General features: G+C 43.7%; 1 protein-coding gene across 8 annotated transcripts in view; it reads right to left on the reverse strand.

Moving 5' to 3' along the window:
• The window catches only part of LOC308509890 (urea transporter 2), a 466,037-nt gene that overhangs the window by 32,735 nt on the left and 408,507 nt on the right, over nt 1-24,795 (reverse strand). For 5 of the 8 annotated variants that reach the window (XM_081078407.1, XM_081078408.1, XM_081078409.1 and 2 more), the window contains 5 exons: nt 24,208-24,400; nt 21,429-21,576; nt 20,645-20,779; nt 19,500-19,549; nt 15,463-16,523 (listed from right to left, as the gene is read on the reverse strand). In XM_081078407.1, coding sequence (XP_080934533.1) covers nt 16,323-16,523; nt 19,500-19,549; nt 20,645-20,779; nt 21,429-21,576; nt 24,208-24,400 — 727 coding nt within the window. In that variant the 3' untranslated portion in view covers nt 15,463-16,322. Of the gene's footprint in view, nt 1-8,626; nt 16,524-19,499; nt 19,550-20,644; nt 20,780-21,428; nt 21,577-24,207; nt 24,401-24,795 lie in introns of those variants that run through there. The other 3 variants (XM_081078413.1, XM_081078412.1, XM_081078414.1) reach the window with 3 other exon arrangements.

The raw sequence follows: 24,795 nt of genomic DNA on the forward strand, positions 1-24,795 counted from the left end.
ATCCCAAATGTGTGATACTGGGAGCCCAGGTGATACGTTAATAATAGAGCAAGTACATTCTCTCTAATGAAAAATACTAGGGCAGCAGGGACTACCAAACACACCCACACAAAACATCAAGGCATCTGCATAAATGCAGAAGAAAAATAGATATCAAGACATCACACATGCATGCACCAAATCCCCACCACGAATTCTTAACCATCACAGATGGAAGATATGGAAGGGCAGGAGGGGCAAAGCCAAAATTGGGACCAATGGAAGAAGCCCCCCATTAAAGCTCCTCCACATGTGTGTAGGACCTTCCCTCTGTAATGAGGAGCTGCCCTCCCCTTCCATATTTAACTCTCATTGCTCCTCAAGAGGCTGTTACATGGGTGTGTCAGTTTCCCCAGAGTAGAAGCACCCTTGACAAACTGTCCTTATAACCACTCCAGGGACTTTGCCTATGCTGTTCCTTCTAGAAAGATGTTCTTGGGAGCCAGATGGATTGAAATCCTGGTTCTCGGGCTTCTAAGCATCATAATATGTAGATGTTCTCCAAGCCCTGTTAGCTTTCCTCAGCTTCCTCTTTTTAAAGATGGAGATGACTCCATTGGGATAGTATACGAGAAGTCCCCACCAAAGAGACCAACACAGAGTTAGAAGGAACGAATAATAGTCGTTCTCCATCTCACTTCTATTAACTCCTGCCTGGAATGTGCCTATATTCACCATGACTTTGTTCTCCAAACATCAGTAGTGGTTTCACTCAATTAGGTCGCGTACCAGCCTCGCCAGATTCTGGCTCAGCTCCGAGGCTCCAATGTGCCGACTGTGGGTCCAGGGTGAGCTGAGGGCATCAGTTTTGCTCAGGAATAGAACACAGTGTCTCCAGAACCTCAGAGTGACTTCCTCAAGGGGCATTTGGCTTCTGTAACTTCTAAGATGTCTTTGAAAAGCTAGTAACTAGTCACGTATTTGAAATTTGATAGCTCATTTTAAAAATCCTAAGTTTAAATAGTTATAAAGCATTTTTAAATACAATTGTTGTGGGGCTTTTGGATGCTGGTCATATTCTGTTTCCTGATCTGGGTGATGGTCACGTGAGTATGTTTATTTATTGGAAATTTATTTATGAAGTGTTCACTTAGGATTTTTTTTCACTTTTCTGGATATATGTTAAAAATAGATTTGTTTCAGGCTGTCTGAGCTCTGCCACTCGACCTCATAGTAGGCATTCAAAACTGTAAGGGAGTGACTGCTGGCTTGAGGGCATTGGACCAGAGTTTTTGGTTAAGTGTAAAGGGATCCTTGGAGTCCCCATCAGCCTGTTATAAGCTAGATTAAAAATGTTCGAGTTCAGGTATGCACAAAATACCATAGAAGTGTAGAGAAAGGAAACGACTTTGCCTTGAGAATCAGAGACACCCTCACAAAAGACGCTAGTGACATTTCAACTGGGTAGTGAAGACTGAATAGGAGTATTTCTGGTGGAAAATGGACGCAAGTGATGACAAGAATAGTATGAACAAAGACAGACTAAAATTAAGGTGCATTGGGTCTGAGGCTCAGCAGCTATCCTAATGTGGAAGAGGTTAGTGATTGCGCGTGTGTGTCTGAGTATGTGTGAGTATGTGTGCGTGGCTCATGAAAACTGAAGCTAAAGAAGTAAGCAGCAGCTGGATCATGAATCACTTTGTCAAGCTCAGGAGTTTGGGATTTATCCTTTAGGCAGGTGGACTCTCTGCCGCTGCTGAGAGTCGACCACCATTTTCCTACCTCCTTTACCACTCCCCCCACCACCTTCACCACCACTTCCACGGGCGCCTCTACCATCACCACCACCACCTCCCTACCTCCTTCAGCCTCCCCCCTCACCAGCTTCACAACCACCTGTATCACTTCCACCCCCACCTCCACCATCAAGCTCACCACCTTCCATCACCTCTACTGCTTCCACCTCGGCCTCTGCATCTACGTCTTCCACCACTAGCTCCTCTACCGCAACAATTGTCTCCACAGAAGGCGTTATTATGCTAATTACAGCACAATTAATTAGGAGACGACATCTGAATGACACCTATCTTTTACAACCTAGCACAGCCTGAGGGAAGAAACCCAGTGAGTGTGAGCTTGGAGCTGAGCTGCTTTGTAGGAGGGAGGCTCTCCTAAGCTAACCTGCTCTCTTCTGCTCATGACAGGGGCCATGAGCTGTGCTGCAGGCAAAATTACAAGGTTTAGATAAAAATACTATAGAAGAGATGAAAAGGTTTCTAAGGAGATAGAGGGCAGACAACCAAGACTGACCTTAAATTTGTTGACAATTTATTAATAAAAAAATTTTTAAATTTATATTTGCAATTCAAGGTTTCTGGTTTCCTAGCAATGCAAACCACTCCCTTATGGTAAAATAATATAGTAGCTAGGAGCTAATCAAGCAGCTTTACCTCTATTCTCTCACTTAACCATTAAAAGAACGACACTAACATATTTGTGTTATTTCCTTGTTAGGATGAGAAACTTGGGCTCAGAGCCATTAAGCAAATTCCCCAGGCCTCAAAATTAAGTGCTTTTCTTAGTAGCTATGCACTCCTATGTGACCTGATATCTTTTAGAGAGTCGGGGAGGTGGGGGACAGGCCTGTGCAGAGCGCTAGCGGTGGAGAAGGAGAGAAAAGGAGATTTGCTCAAGCTTTTGGAGATACTTTGGCGCCCTCTAGTGACAATGTGTAGGTATCACAAGCCCCAAAGCACTGGTCTGCCTAAATTAGGCGATTGTATGCTCAGGATGTGTCAACAGGCAAAACACAGAAGTAGACAGTGGAGATGGGAAAGAAGGGGAAGGAAAGAAGGTGCAGGAAAAGGCGGATCCATCCTAGGTACCTGTCAGCCTCTGACCCCCATATCTCTACAAACAACTTGGCTCTCTCCCTTAATTGTAGGATAAATAGCAATTCTCACCCTTGAGTGTGCACAGGAATCAGGGGGAGCTTGAAAGTGCAGCATCTGGGTTCCAGCTTCAGAGTTTCTGATGATTAGATGTGAAGGGGCCCCAGGGATCTGCATTTTAAAACCACACCCAAGTGGTTTGTTTGCAGGTGGTTCTTGGACCACACTTTCAAAAAACAATTACTGTTTAATATTAACATTTAACTTAAAAAAATGGGTGCTTCAACAGTAAACTAAAAATGTGGGTCCCAAACCAGTTGCCAAAAGGAATCCAGAGGAATTCACAGGCTATTGTCATTTCTACTCTGACCTGCTTAACGATAAAAGGTGCAGCTCTGTAAAACACACAAACTCCAACCATGTTTGTGCTTAATTCTCAAAGAGCAAACTTAAAACATCTTAACAGAATTCAAATGAATGAGTTCATCCCTTTAAAAGAGTGAATTCAAAACCCGAGTTCCTTGGAAATGTGCTTCTAGAGATGCTGCTATGTGGCCAACATAAAGAGCCTTCTCTGATAAAGTAAGAATGAGAGGTTCATTAAAGCACCTTGGCACTAACGTCTGGAAAAATCTACAATAAAGAAAGATGTTTAACTTTATGTAACTTAATGTACCTGGATCTTGTTAATCATGTGACTTTTTTCTTTTTCTTTTTTTCCAGTTACACGTTTATTACGGTTCATGATAGACCAGTTTGGGAACTATTACCCTAGAACAATAGGACTGTATATTAATTATTTTCTGGGTTCTGAAAAAAGTTTCCCTATAAGTGGGAAAAATAGTCTTTTCAATAAATGGTCCTGGGACAACTGGATATTCACATGCAAAAAACTGAGGATCCTACCTCACATTGCATACAAAAACTAACTCAAAATGAATCAAAGACCTAAATATAAGGATTAAAACTCTTGAGGGCTGTGAACTCTTAGAAAAGTTTTTGTTACCTTGGATTAAGGCAATGGTTTCTTAGATATGACGCAAAAGCCAATCAACAAAAGAAAAAAAAGGATAAATCAAAATTAAAAATTTTTATATTTCAGAGGACATCATCGAGAAAGTGAAAAGACAACCCATGGAGTGATAGAAAATATTTTCACATTATATATCTGATAAAGAACTTGTATTCGGTATATGTAAAATACTCTTACAACACAATAATAAAAAGACAAACAACCTAATTTTAAACAATGGGAAAAATATATGAATAAATGTGTCTCCAAAGAAGATATATGTATACATGGCCAATACGGACATAAAATATGCTCAACATCGTTAGCTGTCAAGAAAATGCAAACCAAAATCATAATGGGATACCACTGCATACCCACTAGGAGAGCTAGAATCAAAGAAGATGGATAATAGACAGAAAAAGCAGAGAACCCTATGATTTCACTGATATGTGGTATATAAACCAAAAAGAACAAGACAAACAAATGAGAAACAAAAACTCATAGACACAGACAATAATTTAGTGGTTACCAGAGGGTAAGGGGGTGGGGGGTGGGTGATGAGGGTAAAGGGGATCAAATATATGGTGATGGAAGGAGAACTGACTCCGGGTGGTGAACACACAATGGGATTTATAGACGATGTAATACAGAATTGTACACCTGAAATCTATGTAAATTTACTAACAATTGTCACCCCAATAAAATTAATTAAAAAAAAAAAAAGAAGAAGATGGATAATATAACTGTTGATGAACAAGTGAAGAAAATTAAGACTCGCATACATTCCTGCTGGTGGCAATGTAAAATGGTGCAGCCATTTTGGAAAACAGTCTGACAGTCTCCCCAAAAGTTAAACATATAGTTACCATAAAGCTCAGTAATTCCACTCCTATATATAGATCTAAGTGAAATTAATAAAACACACGAAAACTTATATATTGATGTTCATAGTACTATTATTCACCATAGCCCTAAAGTGGAAACAATCCAAATATCCATTCACTGATGGATAAAGAAAACGTGGTATCACAATACAATGGAATATTATTCAGCAATAAAAAATGAAATATTAATCCATGCTACAGCGTGGTGAACCTTGAAAATATTATGCTAAGTAAAAGAAGCTAGTCACAAAAGATCACGTATTATATGGTTCCATATATATGAAATGTCCAGAATAGGCAAATCTATAGAGAAAGTAGATTTACCAAGGGCTGGATGGGTTGGAGTGAAGAAGGGAGTGACGGCCAGTAGGTATAGGGTTTCTTTTTGGAGTGATGAAAATGTTCTAAAATTGATGATCGTGACCCTTACATCATTCTGTGGATATTCTAAAAACCATGTATTGCATGCTTTAAGTGAGTCAATTATATGGTATGTGAGTTATACCTCAATAAAAGTATTATAAAAAAAATCCTAAAAGTTCCTTCCTTTATAGAGCCAGTGGAAAGATCTTGAGAATTATGTATTAAAAAGCATCTTTATTTTTAAATTGAGTTTTCAGACTGAAAGAAGAGCTGCTGGCTGTCTGAGCTGAAATGGTGATAAGGACATAAAAATATATTCCCGGTGAAAAGACTGGGAAAACATTTTCTTTGGACTAAGTCTACTAATGTGTCCAATAACATTTAAGGCAGCTTAGCTGAGAGTATGAACACTATCTCATTTTACAGTTTTCAGAACATTTAAACACATGTGATTCTCACGGCAAGCTCCGAGGAAGGCAGAGCAAGAATGATAATCTCCATTTTAAGAGATCAGACAATTAAGTTCGCAAACTTGTTGCAAGGATGTTGCCAACCTTTTTTGATATCAAAGGGATTATTCATTATGAATTTGCATGGACTGAACAAACCATTAACCAAGTTTATTATTAATATTTGGAAGTGCTGAAAAGGCTGCGTAAAAAAGTTAGCCGGCCTGAACTTTTCACCAACAATTCATGGCTCTTGCATCACGACAATGCACCAGCTCACACGGCACTGTCTGTGAGGGAGTTTTTAGCCAGTAAACAAATAACTGTATTGGAATACCCTCCCTACTCACCTGATCTGGCCCCCAATGACTTCTTTCTTTAACTGAAGATAAAGGAAACATTGAAAGGAAGACATTTTGATGATATTCAGAACATCAAGGGTAATACGATGACAGCTCTGATGGCCATTCCAGAAAAAGAATTCCAAAATTGCTTTGAAGGGTGGACTAGGTCCTGGCATCAGTGCATAGCTTCCCAAGGGGAGTACTTCGAAGGTGACTGTAATGATATTCAGCAATGACGTATGTAGCACTTTTCCTAGGATGAGTTTGCAAACTTAATTTTCCGACCTTGTCTGGTCGGACAGGTTCAAGGACAGAAAACATTGTGCTCAGAGTCACTATTAGAAAGAAATGGCACGTGGATCGAGATCTTTGGACTTTATGTCTGACACTTTGTTCACACCACTGAGGTTTCCTGCCCTTGTCATGATTGTCCCCTGCAGATCTCCACGTCACTTAATGATGTTCAATAGTTCTGAGCCTCTCTTGTTTAATTCCCTTGGCCAGTCGTCACTTAGTAGTCCAGGCTGGTTACTCACATCAGTCTCCAACTTGTATTGCCTGTCTTTAATGAAGTAATATTCCCAAATTGTCACTGTCCTCAAGTCCCACCCTTGCTCAAGAGCTTCCAGGGACAGCCATGGGGTTTGGGTATAAATTCTGGTTATGAGGTTTACGAGCTGGGATCTGTGAATATGTCACCTAACTTATTAGATCCTTGGGCATTTGATCTGTAAAATGGGAATGAGATGATAAGCTCTGTAGGATTTGTGTGATTTAATGGAGATAGAGTGCCTGCTATGGCCATATCCATCTCACCTGATCGTACACCTTGACACTGCATGCGACCTAAGGGACTCTGCTTAGCTTGCCATGTCTTAGAAACTTCTCCCCCTTCCAAAAGCTGTGTAGAGCACACAAGGGTCTGCATCATACAATTTGGCACCTGGTTATTTTCCAGTGAGTTTTCTGGTCTTAGTCATCTCTCACCTTCTAAATCACTGTTTGTCAGAGTGTAGTCCTAGATCATAGAAGAAGGGTCATAAAAAGCTGGACTTCTGCTGTAAAAATCCAGACTTACTGAATTGAAGTCCCTTAGGGGTGGTAGTGGCAGAAAACCATAAATCTACATTTGAAAAATAAGCAGCACCCCCTGCATGCTCCGTGCCCCTTATATACACAGTAGCTGGGACTCCTTGAACTAAATTCCAAGCTTCTTGAGGCTACGAGGCATGACAGGGCCTTGGCTCCCACCACACTTCTTAGCACAGATTTAGACACCCAATAGGAAATTAAGTCAGTACTTGTATGATTGAAAGGAAAGTACGGTGCTGAGCTTAGTAGTTCTTCAACTCCACCTGCATCAGAATTCCCTGATGGGCTTGTTGAAACAGGTGGCTCAGCCCCACCCCCAGGGTCTCTGGTTCAGTAGATCCGGGTTTGGCCAGAGAAATTGTATGTCTAACAAGTTGCTAGGTGACGCTGATGCCGCTGGCCTGGGGACCACTCATCGTCTCCATAAACGGTGGCCTGGAGACCAGCAACCTGCTGATCACTTGAAAACTTGTAAATTACAGCACCTCAAACCTCACCTGGGACCAACTGACACAGAATACAAGATCGTCGGGAGATCTGTGTGCACGTTAAAGTGTGGGAAGCATCACAGTTTAGTTCATTTGATCCTCCCAACGAACCCATGAGTCAGTTGCTATTATTACTCCCATTTCATAGATGAGGAAATAGACATGATCAAAGTCACGGAGTGGAAACAGCCAGGCTAAGAGCTGGGACTGGAATTGGCTCTATGATATCCCCAACTCTCGCCACTTAACACTTAGTCACTCTTTCCCTCTCTCCATGGAAGCCCATCCGGCTCCCCCTTTCCTTCTTCAAATAACAGTCCTAAGCGTCCCAGCCTTCACTGAATCAAGCAGCAAGGAGAGCCTGTGCTTAGCAATGTGCTTGGGTCCAACAGTATGTTGTGTCCACATAATTATAAGATGAGGACCCTGGCCTCAGAAATCGCCACCTCATTTAGGAAATAAGACCCACCACCCAGATGAAACAAATGATACCAGACAATATAAAATGGTTAAATTGTACGGTCAACATCTCCTTTTACGTTAAAACTACAGTTTTCTTCAAGAAACAGTGGCCCTCACAGGCTGCTCTCTGAGCCATTTGGGTGACTGCTGTGGTAACGAGGAAGGAACGTGCAGACCCTTCTTGCCACGTCTCCTCAGGCCACTCTATAGATGACAGTTTCTCTCCAACATTCTCGTGGGTCCTCCTGACTCAGAATGAATCCTCAAGAGGCAAGTGGTGAGGAGAGGAGTGAGAACCACCACCTGTCCCTGTCCAATCCTGGCCCCACCAGGCAGTTCACAGAGGGGTGGAGCCTTGTCTCACCACCAAAACCCACGTGTTGTTTGCCCTCTTCCAGTTAGAGGACCTCCCAGCACTTGCTCTGTGTGTTACTCTGTATGCTGCTTTTCTCCATCTCCTTTACCTCTTAGATGTCTACCTGGTCAGGGCTTTCTGCCTGTAAGTCTTGATGGAGTTCCCTTTCTATTTGCACCACCTGCCTACCTGCCTTTCCACTTTCTGTCTCTGCCTCTCCACCCCTCCCACTCTCTATTCCCCACACCGGGACAGCCTTTATTCCCCATCCTGTACCTGCGCACATAGCACACATGCAGCTTCTTACCTGTAGCCACGTCTCTCCACTAGGCCAGCGCTGCCCGTGCCCACGGGGTCAGGGAGACAAACTCCAAACTGAAAGCAGCTTGGGCGGAGGTGCTGCTCACAACACTGTTTTATTCTTCCCCTCCAGGGCCAAGGCTGCCCAATCAGCAGGCTTCCGGGTCCAATGAGAAACCCTGCTCATCTGCTCAGCCTACTAAGCCAGATGTTTCCTGTTAGTGGTTTTATTTTTCTTTATCAAGTCTCCTTTGGGGTGGAGGACTGGGGCCCAACACTGAGAAAGAGGCACATTTTACTTTTGAGGGTTCTCTGTGCCTCCTGCCTCCAGACGCCCTGTGCTTCTCATTGTACTCATGTCAGGCCCACTGCTCCTTGTCAAAATTTATCTGGGGACTGAGCGTGGCGAGGGTTTAACAGTTTGTAAGAGTGACTTTGATTGGAGACAGGTTGGGGCCCAGAAAACAGACATTGTAGTTGTTTTCAACCCTGGCTGCCCCTTGGAATCACACCTGGTGCTTAAAAAATACCTGTTCCCAGGCCCAGTGCTGACTTAATTGACCTGGGATACAGCCTGGGTATTAGAATCAGTTGATTCTACTTGAGCCAGGACTAAGCGCCACTATGCAACGATCTCATGCTCTGGAGCTTGATCCAGCAGCATCCATATAATCTAAGAGTTTGTTAGAAGCTCAGATTCTTAGCTCTACCCATAGCTACCACATAAAAATCTTTGAAGTTGAGCCCCAGGGATCTGTTTCAGTAAGCACTACAGATGATTTTTATATGCACAAGAATTTGCAAACCAGTGCATTCCAACATGCAAAGAAGGGGGAAGGGATGACCGGAAGCAGCATCCCATGTCTATGTTTGTACCAGCGGTTCTCAGAGTGTGTTCCCTGGACCACCAGCATCAACATCACCTGGGAACTTGTGAGAAATGCAAATTCTCAGGCCCTTCGCCACGCCTCCTGAATCAGAAACTCTGGGGATGCGGCCCAGGAAATCTGTTTAACAAGCTTTCTAGGTGATTCTGATGCATGCTCAAGTTTGAGAATTACTATTCTACCATCTACCTGCCTCACCTGAGACCATTACACGATTTGGGTCTGTTGTGCGGGGGACCCTGCTCATTGCGCCATTTGTTGTGCGGGGCGGCCTGCAGGGTCTTTGGTCCCGTTCCCCACATAAGAGCGCAGGATATGGTGAGGCCAAAAAAGAACACCCACGGAGCCATAGGCAGGGGAGTCATATCACTATAGTCTCGCTGGCAGCTGGATTGGAGACACAGGAAGCAGGAGCCACACGATCCACTACCCTCACCCTGCTGCTTGCAGGCTCAGCCACCATCTTCTTGCTAGCCCCCATTTTTCTGCTAGCGTAGCCATGGCAGTTATATTAGTGGCCAATGGCTCACTGGTTACAGCTGATGGCCATCCAATCACAGTTGATGGCCACTTACTACCTGAGCCAGCACCTTTCCACGTGAGGCTGAGAGCCTGGAAACTGCACTCCTGGCTCTGTTCCCACAGGGTCCCAAACATGGAGGTTCTTGGTCATCAACCAAGGAAAGGATGGTGACCAAGGACACATGTAGAGACGCAAAGTTATCCATAAAAAGGATGAAATGCTTAGGGTTAGATGGTGTGTCCTTTCTGAAGAGTTCATTCCCTGAACACTATTCCAGGAACATATGTTAGGAGGAGGCTACAGGCAGGAGTTTGGGAGGCAAGATTCAGTTAGCTGGCCTGCCTGAGAGTGTGTGTCTATTATGTGTATGTGGTTGTGTGTGAACCAGATCTCAAGTTCCAGCCAGGATGAGTGAATGGGCTCTGTAGAGGGAGACAATGGGGATGGAAGGGTGTTTCTATTACTCAATTAGTCATTTCCCAGGGCTACTATGTGCCCATTAGTGAGCTAGTTCTATGAAGGAAAGAGACAAAAACAACCGTGTGTCTATGTAGTACTGATGTACTGATACGTGTGGATGTATGCAGTGTATCTATACATATGTATGAATGTGTAAATGCATGTGTACACAAATATGTGTATATCTGGATGTGCATGCACATACTCCTGTGTACTATATAGCATGTGTGTATGTATGTGTATGTATGTATGCATGGGGGTGTATGTGTGGGTGTGTATATTACAACCACTGTCTGCCCAGGGTTTGCGATCTAATTGGAGAGAAAAGACCCATATCATTGAAATGGAGAACAATTGTGCAGGACACTCCATGGTAATCATTGCAGTGATTGAGAAGACAGGAGCCCTCGGAGAGTTCATTTTGAGGAAGCTTCCTAAAACAGTTGGTGCTCTGCTCTGGTGAAGTATGAAGAGGAAGGAAGGGGGATAGGTCAAATGGGGAAATGAGGGGCTGTCTTAGTGTATCCCCACTTGGATGGCCAGCGAGTTCTTTCCTGAACATCTTAAACCTAAAAAAGGTTCTCATCTGGCCCCTCTGATCCAGGATACCCCCATTTTAAAGAAAACTCATGAGACGATGCCCAGGCTGTCCTGGGTGTTTCTGGTCACTGGGACTGCGTGGGAATTGTGGGCAGAAGGGTGCACTTCTCCATCGCTCCAACGCCGATGGGCCCTGGTATGGGCTAGTTATGTTCCTGGGGTTCCTGTTTAACCTGCACATCACCACTGCTCCCAGGTGGGTATGACCCTCGTTTTGTAGATGAGAAGATGTAAGCTCTGAGAGATCAAGCCCGCTGCCAGTAAGTAACAGAGAAGGGCTGGATTCCACCAGGTTCATCTCGCTTCAAAGCTGGGACCTTTCCACGCTACCCCTCTTTGAACTCACCAATTATTAGGTTGGTGCAAAAGTAATTGTGGTAAAAAACAAAAGTAATTGTGGCGTTTGCAATTATTTTTAACCTTTAAACGGCAATTACTTTTGCACCAACCTCACAGGTTTCGTGGCTGTTAGGAGGTTATGTGACCTTATCTTTGTCTCAGGTCCCTGCTCGTTCTGAGCTCAGTTTATAGCCTCAATTCCTGCATCTTTTATGTTCCGGAAAGTCTTTTCTTTCCCACCTTTCCGCAATCTTAATAACAAATGTCTCCTTATTTCCACATTTCATCAGAGATTTTAAAACATTCTAAAGCACCATAAATACATGTATTCACCACTATGTTACTCTAGGGATTAAAATGGTCATCCAATTTGGAGACAGAGTACGGAAACTTTTTGTAAAAGTATGTATGTAACACTTTGTAGTGTGGCTGGAATGCTTATAAATGTTTCTGGAGGCAGAATCCAGCATGGGTTTTGCAGATGGATCCTGCCCCAATTCTTGACACGGACAGCAAGAGGCTCTGAAGGGGCTGAGCAGGGCATACACTATGCCCCACCCATTAGACATTTTATTTGGGGGACAGACAGTTGACCAAACCATGTGGTTTGGTCTCTGCATATTATCTTTGTTGCTCTATGAAAGGCCCCTCTCTTGAATGTATGGTGTGTCTATCTTTTCATTTTTAGACTCTTTTTCCTCCAGCATTCCAAGGTATGGAATGCTGGAGGGATTCCAAACTTTTTTGTTTGTGTGCTTGCAAAATATGCTTGCAAAATTGACTTGTGTAATTGCATTTTTAATTCATGCAAACGGATTAATTATAAAAATCATTTTCTTATTTTTACCCCAGCATGAGGTTTTTAAGACCTAGCCACATTGCTATACGTGTAGTACTGAGTGTCTACCTGGTGGGGAGGATTCTACAGTGTGTCCCACTCACTGGGCCTCTGTGTTCTCCTTCAGCTCTCTGCATGCTGTGGTCAACAGCCTTCCTAGTGGCCCCACGGGCGCAGGGAGTACGTATAGTCTGGAAGGAAAGTTCTGGGTCGCAGGGGGCGTTTATATTTATCGTGACTAAATATGGAGGACCTGTTCTCCAAATGACTGTACCAGTCAACTTTCCACCAGCATTGCATGAGGACCCCAAGCTTGCTTGATGGAATAATACATGGTCTATTTTGTAAATGTTCTATGGGTGCTTAAAAAGAATGTGTGTTGCTCTAAAAGAGGGTAAATGGGGTTTAATATATGGTGATGGAAAGAGAACTGATCCTGGGTGGTGAACACACAATGTGAGAGATATATAATGTATTACAGAATCGTACACCCGAAATCTATGTTACTTTACTAACAATTGTCGCCCCAATAAACTTTAAAGGAAAAAAAAGGAATGTGTGTTCTGTTTTTTTTTTTGTGTGTGTGTGGGGGTGGTATTTAGTGGGAGGGTTTAGAATCCTAAATGTATATAATAGTTCACACTTATTAATTATTTGTTTAGATCCCCGATATCTCTGATCATTTTTGGTTCTCTTGACGTATCAGGTTTCTGAGGTTTTGATAAAATCTTAGCTACAATGATTGATTTGTTTATTTTTTTCCTGAAGTTCAGTCAGTTGTTGCTTGATGTATTTTGAGGCTGATGGTTCAGTACAAATGTGTGTATATGATGATTATGTACTCTTTTACTACTGTTCCATTTACATCGTTATTTGTTCTTAATCTTTTTTGCCTTAAATTTTATTTTTTGGGATATTATAGTTGATACCCTAGCTTTCTTTTGGTCCATATTGTTACTATATCTAATTGCATCTTTGTGTTTAACCATTTTGTCTTTCTGCTTAAATGCGTTTCTTGTAAACAGCAAATTGTTAGCTCTTTTTGAAAAAGTACAACCCCATGCATCTCTGTCTTCTAGTGGTAAACTTAATAGTTAATATTTTTTGGTCAGTTACTATCATATTATGACCAATTTCTGCCTTCTGGTTTTTTGGGTTTTTTTTTTTTTTTTTTTGGTTTTTTGGGTTTTTTTTGTACTTACTTTTTTTGGTGACTTCCTAGAATAATTATCTCTTTTTCTGTTTTCCATTGGAAAGAGAATTTTCATCTGGTTCAAAATTTATGTTTCTAATTTTGTTCTCATGGTGGTTGCCCTTATCCCCCATGTTTATTTCTCCCTGTGGTTTTTCAAGACTTATCAATTCTTGTACAAGCTAAGTACTTTAAAAAGCTTTTCTGCCTCTTTTGTCCACACCTCTCATCTCCACTATCATTTAATATCCAGTTCTTGGTTGTCATAGGTGTATTTCTTCTATTCCCTCCTCCTGGGTCCTAATAAACAATAAACATTATTAAGGCATTTGATCATCCTATGGTATTCTTGTATCCCTTGTAGTATTTCTTAGATACATTTTTCTTCTTGTTTGGATACTTCCACTTAGAGTGTTTTCAGTGTAGGGCTCTGTGTGTAAATCTTCAGAGGTCCTTTCATACCTGAGAACATTTTTGTTTTTTTTACAAGTGCCTTTTGTATGTGCAATGGCATCCATGTAGGATTGCTGGACTGAATATTTTGGCCCTAGTCTCTGAGACTCTGTGCAACTGTCCTCTTTTCTTCCCACCAAATTGACTGAACAGTGGTATGCTGGTAAGCTGGCTGTCTGGGGGGTAAAAAGAGCCCAGATCCGTAGTTTGCCAATTTCTGTGGCGTAAATACTCCCACAACAGCCAATTTCAAACTATCCATGTGATATCACTGAATGTGACCTTGGGAGAGATGTGCTCACGTGCCCAATCATCTCTCAGAAGCTGGCACGAGCTGGCTCCCTCTTTCTTCTGATAACAGAAATGCTGGAATAGATTCCTGTGGACATTGGACATTTTCATACGTGAAATTCTTTCATCCCATCTATTTCCATCTTGCTTGTTATACTGGGCCAACTCAATTTGCTTTGTAGGTGAGGATATTGAAATGCTTAGAAGAGCTAAAGGGATATGTTAATGGTCACTAGTTAGAAAGGCACGCACGAGGAGGGGTTCCTGCTCTTAATGAAACCAGATTATAACACTTTGATGGAAAATGCATGAAAAGTGGTATTTTAATAGTTCTATGTCATCACTTAGAGGTTCTGGGGCAGCTGAGTGAGCTGTGAGCATAAACAGCCTTCTGGTGAAATTCCTGGATGCTTAATCCTCAGAGGGCCGTAACTCCATCATCATTAAAATACAGTCTGAGACCTTCTTGGCCTCAAGGTGTGACCACAGACTCAGAGGTAGCCTCGGGAGTGTGACTCGCTCCCCTTTCCTACATGGGGAATTTGTTTCCAGCGAGAAGTGTTCCGTTTTCCTGGAGAAGTCATAACTGGCTAGATATGATCTGGAAGAGAAATACGCAGCCCAGTGGTCTGGGCTGGCAGAACATAACCTGGATGTCAGGGGAGACAGAGAAAAAAAAAAAAGTAGAAACCAGCTTTTTCTATATGATGGATTTTGGTCAAATATAATTCTTTCCTTAAAGCTGCATTTACAGAGAGTCTGTCCCCTCCCCCTTGCCTCCTTTCTATATCCCCATATTTTGTCTTCACCCCATGATGCTAAATCAGAAGTATATGAGATGGGGGGCTATAAGAGGTCCCATGGAGGTGCCATAAGAGGTTCATCAACTGTCCTCTGGGGGACAGGTTGGAGGGCTGAGCCACACAGCTTCCCATAAAGCGGTCCTGTGATTTATGAGCTTAATGCTATAACCTGAGTAATTAAAATAACAAAAGGAGCTGCATTTGTAATTTTGGATTGCGAGAATAAAAGCACTATTTCCTAAAAAGTGAGATGGCTTGTTGACAACCTGCACTTTCACTCAAGCAGAAGACAACCTCTATCATTTCTGTACAATCACCTTTGTAAACCCTCTTCTGAGAATTTTCAATCCATCTTCATCTCTTTGTGGACACACGCTTGTCTGGGGAAAACCCCTCAAGTGGTCAATGTGTGGACAATACAGGTGAGCTGCATGTTAAGAAAACCCTGATACCAAGTTGCAAACTTAACAGTTTAATGAGACTATGCTTATGATTATTACAAAAGGGAGCACACTTGTTTAAAATATGATTTGAATGTTGAAATAGATTAGTTTTCATCTTATGACATTTCCGGAAATATTTCTGTTACATAAAGGAAGGCACGTTGGCATTTCCAGTGAATTAGGTTCCTAACCCCATGTCTAGAGAACATCTTCTCATGACTGAAGAATAAATCTCCATAGATCATTAAAATTGTTCTGCCTCTTCTCCTGGCAACCTTCCATCTCTTGCTTAACTCAAAGTAATTACTTGTTGGTCATGCTGATTTCGTCAGTTTACAGGAGAGAGAGATGAATCAATACTTCTGAGGTAGAAGGGACCAGAGAGTCTCTTCCCTGTCATGAAAACAATGACACCCAGCAGGCAGAAGCTAATTAGTGTCACAGCTGGGCCAGAATCAGCCCTTTTACCTTCTAGACTAATATATATTCCCTGACACTGTGCATTACTACATTAAATGATTGAGTGCGGTGAACATGTTACCAAACTCTGTCCCCTTCTTGGTGAATTCTCTTTAGGGATGTGGCTTATTTTGTAGAAGAGGGAACATTCCCCTCAAAGGAATCTCTTATGGAGTGAGCTGTGCAAAGTCTAAACTAATCATATCCTTGATAACTGTCGTGCGTCTTAGAACAGAGAGGTTCCTGAATGGTGACTACATACATATTTCCCTGTGACTGAGAATAACTAAGGTGTAGGCTTGATTGGGTGAGAATCATAGAACAGGCAGGAGGCGAGCTTAAGTGGCCTTCAGCTTGGGGACGTGCACAGCCTGCCGCAGGCTGAATTTACAGTGACACGTTTTGGAAAGGGCAACTTAGGAGACGTCGTAGGCTTGGTACTTTGTTATGGTTGATGGTCTTCTGTTTTTCTCCTGGGACAGGTAATAGATACGGTTGGCTTCTGGGTAGGTGACTTTGCTGAGTGGAAGCTTATAGATGGCGGGGTTGTTGGTTGTCAGGAGCAGGAAGGTCAGCGCCGAGAGGCAGAAGGGCCAGGTACAGGGTGGTAATCCAAACTGGGGGGAAAGGGGAACACAAGAGAAGCCTTGGTTATATCAGGTGCTTGCGCCTGTTTCATTGGCCCTTACCAAACACCTCCAGCCCTGAGTAGAGAAGGGGATGCTTCATGGGCATTGATAAAAATAATAATTTATAACAAATATAAATAAAGTCATCTCAGGGGTTGTCAGTCTACAATGTAACAGGCAAACACATATGCTTTAAAATGCAGCCATTGGAATCCTATTATAATATGCCTTTATGGACGAGACATGTTTTGTTTTGGGTCATCTGGCCAGCCTATACCTTCAGCTCAAGGAACTATGGCCATCCTTGTCCCATAGCCCCTGTTGAAGGAATAGCTTTGGCAGTCATTTTGTAGTTCAAGGCCTTTACTCTTTGGTTATAGCTGATTGGACGGGAGGCAAGCACCTGAATCAAATACAGCTTCCCATAGGCAGGAGATCTGGGAATAGAATCCTTCTCTTGAGAATTTGGCCTCAGAGACACAGAGATCGTGTCCACAGGCTCTTGATCTGAAAGGACTAGAGATCCAGGCAATGTTGGGTGGCCATTTGGGGGCTGTGTGCAGCAGCAGAAACCCATCACAGACACAGGGAAATAGAGCAGACATATGGAGAGAGGAAGAGATGTGACATCCTAGTCCCAAGAACTGAAGTTGGAGAGTAACTATCTCTCTTCTCAAGGGCTCTCTCTCCCACTCTCAGTTCCCTTTTTCATAATGTTGACCTGTTCTTTATTTTAAATACCCCTTACCACTCTTCCTTTGAGATAACTTGAATGGATAGCTTGGTAACACAGAGCCTGCAAATTCAGCTGTGAGGCAGATCAAATCACGCCCCCTCTCTCCTAAACATCATTTTAGTATAACCAGTAAAAGCCTTGGGTAATAGCATGGGGGTAAGAATGCCAGCCACGTGTGTGTTCAAAGATGGTGCTGTTGGAAGGGACGTGGGGAAGAACAATGACCGCCTCGTGCCAGAACTGCAGCCGTAAGGAATACCCATGATGAACTCCACTCAGAGAGTCTTCTCCAAGCCCTGCAAAGACTGCACAGGGTATTTTGGGAAGCCTCCCCTACGAGTCCTACAGTGGGAAGGAAGTGGGCGGGGGCTCCACAGACCCAGACCCCAATCTCAGCTCTGATCACCTTGTTGCAGTCCTTTCATCTTTCCAAGACTTAGTTCCTCAATTTAGTAAAATGTGGATAAAAACATCTACTCAGAGTTGATGCCTAGAGCATACTAAGTACTCAATAAATGGTCCTCAGTTCGTGGTTACTATTGTCAAGCAGAGGGAGACATTGTTGAAGCCATGGTGCTGCACAGACATGGGTCAGTTATAAGGCAAAAAAGGGCAGCTCCCGAGTGCTCTCTTCTATGGAGGTCTTGGATGATCGCATAAATGTCACTCAACATTTGTGTCTCCTCAAGGAGACTGGAAATTCCTCCAGAGTGAGTTAATAGCCTGCGCGTTTTTATATCTCTGAGAGTGGTCAGAATGGTGTCTTACACATAGTAGGCACACAGAAACTGAACTTGATTTTGTTTCGAAAAATGTTTGAATTGAGTGGCATAACCTTTAACTTCTCTGCAACAGAGGAAAGAATCAGTCACCCTGTAAATGCCTGGGATCAAGAACCAAAGCCTGCTGTTTGGCATCTCTTCCAGGACTGTGTCTAAGGAAGGCGCATGACATGTGTTTATTGGGTAGGTGATTGGGTGAATGGATGGGCGCAAGAAGAGATGGGAAAGCCCAAGAGGACATAGGACCCTCAGAGGCTATACTCCACCTTCTTTGCCCCCGTCAGTGTTTCTGATGGTTGGCTGTTCAGAGCCAGCTCTAATGTTCCTCACGATGGGACTCACTACCTTAGGATTTCATTCATTCAGCATTTCTTGAGCACGTGCCACATGCTGGGTGCTGTAATAGGTAATAGAGATAAAGATAAGAACATGACTAGGTCTCTGTTCTGAAGGAACGTGCAAGCTGAACGTGGAAGAGGACTGCTGTGTATTGAAGTCATCATGTACTGTATGTCATGCATTGGAGGAGAGGCATGTACAAGATTTGATGGGGCTCAGAGAAGTGACTTAGTCCATTGGGGGACATGGGATGGGATCATGGAAGGCCAATTCTATTACTTAGAAAATTTCTTCCCATGCTAAGTTCAAACCGCCCAGTTTCACTAATGAGGGATTTAGACAGGTGTGAGTAGAATGCCTACCTCCATCTCTACCCGCAAGACCAACAGGACTTTTCCTGATTGAGAATGTGACATGTGCTCTTGAACCCTTATCCAAAAAGGGGAAGGCACTGACTGCAGACTGAGCCCTGAGCACTCTACACTGGGGCCTGGGACCCTTTCAGTGTAGGAGGGAGCTGGGGCGGACCATGTGGTGCCTGCTGACCTGACACACCAGCCTACACTGGGGTTCAGACAGAAGAGGGGTTCTTAGACTGCTGCGCATGCCCATACCCACGAGATCTGGCTTCTCTCAGGCTTGGTTCCCTGTTTTCCCTGAAGCCTTCCATCATGACCTCCTCTTTCTCTGCTAGTTGCTACAGGACAAACGAAGATGTACATTGGCCCACAAGCTAGTTGGGCTGAGGATCTATAAACATACAAAAAATTAAAGAATAAAGACTTTAGACTAGTTGTAGAGGATGATAGAGCTAGGGTTCAATCAGAAAGGAGTTTGATGTATAAGACAATTCTCTTCCAATTGTCCCTTCTACAATGAGCTCTGCTGGCCCACTGATGATGGGATCTGATTGACCAACACTTGACATTTAAACTTTTGAGGAGCAGCTCCTTTTGTCTAGCAGGCGCTGGGGCGATGAGTGTGCTTTGAGACAAGAAGGATGAACTGGGGAAGGCTTCCTGGAGGAAGGGTTCTGTGTTGACTTTGGGGAACTAAGAGAACACCAGAAAGGGTGTTGTGGCACGTTCTCAGCCCACGTGAACTCACCACAGAAAACATGTTAGCCAGGGCAGCACCCAGGTAGGCTGCAAACAGTGCTGGAAAAGAACCAAGAAATAGTCAAGTGACTAACATTACTTTAAGCTTTGTCTATTTATTCTCTCCCCATAAATTTTATGCAACAAATGCTATCTCTCAGGTTAAAAAAAAAAAAGTTCTGTTTCCATTGCTTGGCAGCTTAGAAAAGTGTTAAATTCCACGCAAATGCCGGCACAGCTAAAACAGCAGATGAACTTGGTTAAAAAGGGCCAAAATTGAGCTGTTACTATTCTCTTGTGTGCCACCACTTTGCATTCTAGCAAAGGAATATTTAGCAGCACAAACCATAAATGAAAACTTTACTATACAGCCAAGGCAAGTGAATCCCAGAACTCCCTGTTGGTATATTTCATCACAAGTTATGAACATAATATGGGTTTTCAGGGAGGAGCAGCATTCTGTAAGCTTGAGGAAGACCAAATACACCCACTGCCTCATCTTCTAGGCTCTGCAAGGGGAAGGTATGACCAGGCTTGGCTATTGGGAAAAGCCAAGAGCCAGCGAAAGGTGAGGGTCTGTGAAAATGGGCCAGTGTAATTGGGCTTTGCTTCTGAACCTTTAATTTCTTGACTAAGTGCGTCCCAATTGTCCCTAGGAAGTTAACACAGCCAACTTTTATTAGAGAGTTACTGAGTGCCCAGCTGGTAGTAATCCCGACCGCATCCTACAACGTGAGCACTATTTGAAGGTCCATGGTCAATTTTTGGGTGCTTAAGATTAATTGCTGTGTCTGTCATAAATCACCCAACTCCAAATCTAAAGATTAATTTGCAAAAGAGTTGCTCAGTCATTTAGTTTCAATCACCAGCCAGGAAGTAGCAATCACAGCCCACGAACAACTACCAAACACCTACCATCTTAAAAAGATATGTCTGCCTGTGGCTGAACACTTTGCATCCAGTGAAAATAGTTTTTAATGTATTCATCACTAAGCAACCATTCCAAATCAGTTTTGAATAAAAGTCCTTTCATAAAGCAAACGATCCTGTCATTTATCTTTGAAGGATCAGTAGTTTTCAGAGGGTGGTTTTCCTTGTGGGGATAGACACAGCCATCTTTTTTGGTGGAAAGGGAATTCCCCTGGCGGTACCTACCGCACGTGATGGCGAGGAGGTGTGTCTGCCAGGTGATGACATAGAACATGCCTCCAATTGCGATGCAGGCTAGCGTGCTGTTGAAGCCACACAGGCCGAAGTAGATGGAGTCAAAGGGAGTTGCGATAGTGAGCGCTGTGAGAGAAGGCAGGCATGGGTACTGGGTTTGGGGTCTCCTGGGGCTCCCCTGCCGGCCCTGAAACCCACCATGGTCCTCACCGCCCAGACTAGTTTTTCCCTTAGGCATTTATGAAAAAGGACTTCTGATTTTATTCAGTTAAAAAACATCTAAAGGATACAAATGGCCATAGAGCCATGTGAATATTAGTGGTGAAGCTGGGTAGAAGAGACCCTTGGAGTAAGAACTCTGAAGTCTGATTTAACCAGTCCAGAGGTGGTCCCACCCTGGCCATAAAGAAGGACTTCCCTTTTCATTGATATCTTAATGTTCACTAATAGGGAACACTTCCTTCTTATCACCATTAAATATACAAGACTTAAAATAGAAACATGTCTAGAAGAAACCCCTCCCAAACTTTAAATTTATACTAAGGTGTAACTGACTAACACCAAAGCCTTTCTTGAGGGCAGCTTTTGCTCATGGGAGCATGCGGGCACTGGCACTCAAAATACAAAAAACATAGTACGAACAACGGAAGGAGGGGACGTTTATAGAAATATGCAGGTAGAGCACTGAAGACACATGTCACCATTTTCTTTGAAGCTGGCCCCAGGCACTAACATCCTTATGGCCCATTAATGAAGGAGAAGAGATGACACTGACCTGCTAGCATCCCCATGGTGGATCCAATCGCAGCGTGCAAACAAATAAGAGGTGAAGATATGAACAAAGCTACGAGGAAAATGCCTCCCGTCCAGGGGTTATCGCAGCCATACACTTGGCCGATTCCAACAGGGATGGCTCTCAAAAGCTGTTGGTGCAATGGGACCACACACAATTATGAAGAGAAACATACAAAAAATAAAAGAATAAAGACTTTAAGTGGCTGTAAAAGATTTGGTGCCAAGCCCTCCCCACAAACCTTTTGCAACAGGTTTCCAGGATATTTTTATTGGAATAGGTTACCTCTAAAAGGGACACGAGTTTTATTGTTTTAGTCTTGAGTTCTTAGAACAGTGAGGGGTTAGGATGTTAAGTTTCCTTGATTCAGAAACATGAGTGTAAGCCACTAAACTCCTAGTCAAGAGAAACGGAAAACCTTTCAAATGAGGGCATTCTTCATTAGAAAAGTAATAGTTGTCTGATCATAGTTGGGGCTTCAACAGTCTCTTGTAACTTTTTTTTTAAGCTAAAAGGATGACTAGAAGGCTAACCAGGAGATGGGAAAGTGGTCCTCTGTGTTTCCAAGAACACCATGTGTGGGCTGTGATCACTTTAGTCCCGTGTGTGTAACTGACGCACCAATGTTCACAGGAGCGCCCTACAGAAGTAGTATCGTTGCAACTACTCTTTTGATTGACAAACCATCACATGGTGACTGATAGGTGAGCACCCTGCTTGCATCAATGTATCTGAGAGGTGGGAGGGTCTCCTCTGCAGGATGAAGGGTTTGATGAGACCAGCATCCAGGACCTGTGGGCACTTGCGCACGTGCTCTGGAATTTGCGAAAAGGCTCCTGGGCATGCAGGCTGGAATCAACTGGAATCAATTCCCCAGTTTGGGAATTTTGGCCACTGGCCTCTGAGCTGGGAAAGTGTTTAAGGGAGGATGCTCTGGGCCATGCTGGGATACCCTGGGGTTCATCTCATCCCTCGGGCAGTCAGCTAAGGAGAAGCAGAGTCCTGGGGCTGGCGTGTGTATGTATTATGATGAGACAGTTCTTTTCTCAGCCCACGTCCTCTGAGAGGACCCTGACCCCTGGGGGTGTGCAGAGACAGGAGGACACTGCAGGAGCCCATGGGTGGCCCTGCTTGGCCAACCCTCCTGGCTCAGTCTCCTGTGACCCCAGGAACAGAAGGGGCTTTGGCATCGCCATGTGGGGGGAAAGGGGACAGACGAGAAAGTCTTACAGAGAGTCAGTGGTGCTGGGCAGTTTAGTCCCTTGGTGGTCCCCCCTTCCAGGGGGCTCTCCAGTGGCCAGAAGAGCAGAGTTGCTCATGGGGCCTCAACGTTATTGGGAGTTTTAGATCCTTTCCTGACATTTACCACTTGTTTCCACAAAACTCCAGGCTCTAATTATAATGGTCAGAAGACAAAACATATTAATCGTTACCATAATCCATTCAATTGACCAGAAAGTTATTTCTTAAAGAACAACCACTGAAAATTGAATTTTTCTTTCTTGGGACTTCGGGGGTTCTGAAGTATTTGTACAGGACTCCCCAATAGTTTTCCATTTCCGCAAAAATTCCTAGATATCTTTTCCATTAAAAATGGCACGGAGAAGGCAAAATGTCTTAAACTTGTCATTTCTAACATCTTCACTCCACAGCATACCAACTAGAGCGATTTTGCCTTCCAAAGCTATTGATGGGGTAAATACCCTGGAAGGGACGCCTCAGGAGTGAACTGCCAACGTGGCACACTTTCTCTCCTCTGGCTCATGAAGGTGTACATAGACACACAGACACACAGACACACAGACACACACACACACACACACACACACACACTAATGGGGCTAACACGATTATTTCTCTTCCTAAACAATGATGCTTTTTAGTGCAAAGGCAGGGCTCTCTCCACTATGCCATGCTGTTGCAAACTAGGAAATGCGAAGAGACACTAGGCAACATTATTTCTGAAAGTTCTTTCAACAAGTACAAGTGGCTTTGTGGTTAGATGATGAATTGCCAATAACGAAGTTTCAGAGTGAGCCCAACCTGTGGGGTTGTTCAGTGTAACGGAAAGAGGCGGGGGCTCCGAGAAAACGTGTCCACTCAGACAAGGAGGTGAATGGGCACGTTTCTCCATGCTGATTAAATGCTTTTAGTGTAGCTTCTTATTAATTATCTTGGCAGACTGCCAGAGACCAGCATGATATACAGAGTCCTTGTAAGAACTTGAAAAGCCCTGTTAGACATACATTTCTTAATGGAGGCACACCTGTGCTTGCAATTGTGAGCATGCCTCAGAGAGTGAATGGTGTCAACTCCGGAGGCTCGATGAGAAACGCCCTAAGCCAATAGATGGTAGTGTGATGTGTACACCATTAATGATTCAAGGAGACAGAATGAAAGAACGTACACAGCATACGCTGGATTAAAACTGGAATCAAGCATCGAAAAGACTTTAAAAAAAGAAAAAAGGAAAAAAGAAAGAACCCGGGTTTAGCAGACAGGAGGCCAGAGTTCTGGTCTTGACTTTGCTCTTCACTAATTAGTGTCTCAAGTTGACCTCAGTTTCTTCCTCTGTGCTGGGACTGGGTGGCATCAGAAATGGCCCTTAAAGCTCTTAGAGAGAAGAAAGGAATGGTGGCTAGTGACACACTGTATGTAGAGTGCCTTGCATTATAAAACTGTTAATAGGAGTTGTCACCTGTGGATGTTTCTGATGTGTAAAATAAGTAAATGCCATCCTTCCACCTTCCACAATACCTACCAAGGGCACTTGGACCTCCGACCAGGTGATGTTGGGCACGGAGGACGCAGGCTGCAGCAGCATCGTGGGGAAGAAGAGGTTGTAATGGCCCGTGGCTGCCAGGTACAGGGTCACTGTGATGTTGAAGGGCAGTGTGAAGACTGGGAGGTCCCACTTGCTGAAGATGGTGCCCAGGGCACTGGAGAGGATGGGGCTGATGGCAGAAGCACAAGAGGCGCTGTTAAACAAGCCTCTGACCCTAACACCAGACTGAGCATCAGTAGGATGTTCTCTGTGTCTTCCTGGAGACCATCAGCCTGATGGGAACCCTCTCTGACCCTAATTGGCCCTGAGAGGCTCTTTCCCTGGGTCTCCTCCCTGTGCCTGGTACAGTGACAAGGCAGATGCCCAGACTCAGCTTCAGAAGGAGGGCTTTCTGGGGAAGTCCCGAGGCAAGGAGTCACAGAACTTGCTTAAAAAGTCATATCGCTCCACATCCGGACATGAGAGAGAAAGGGCTGGGGCGGGGGCGGGGGGCGAGGGAGACAGGGGTTGGTGGTGACAGAGAGGGAATCACAGTCATTCATTCAACAAATGTTTGTTGAGTAG

This window comes from Rhinolophus hipposideros (genome assembly GCF_964194185.1).
Source record: "Rhinolophus hipposideros genome assembly, chromosome: 17".
In the NCBI taxonomy this organism is placed as follows: Eukaryota; Metazoa; Chordata; class Mammalia; order Chiroptera; family Rhinolophidae; genus Rhinolophus; species Rhinolophus hipposideros.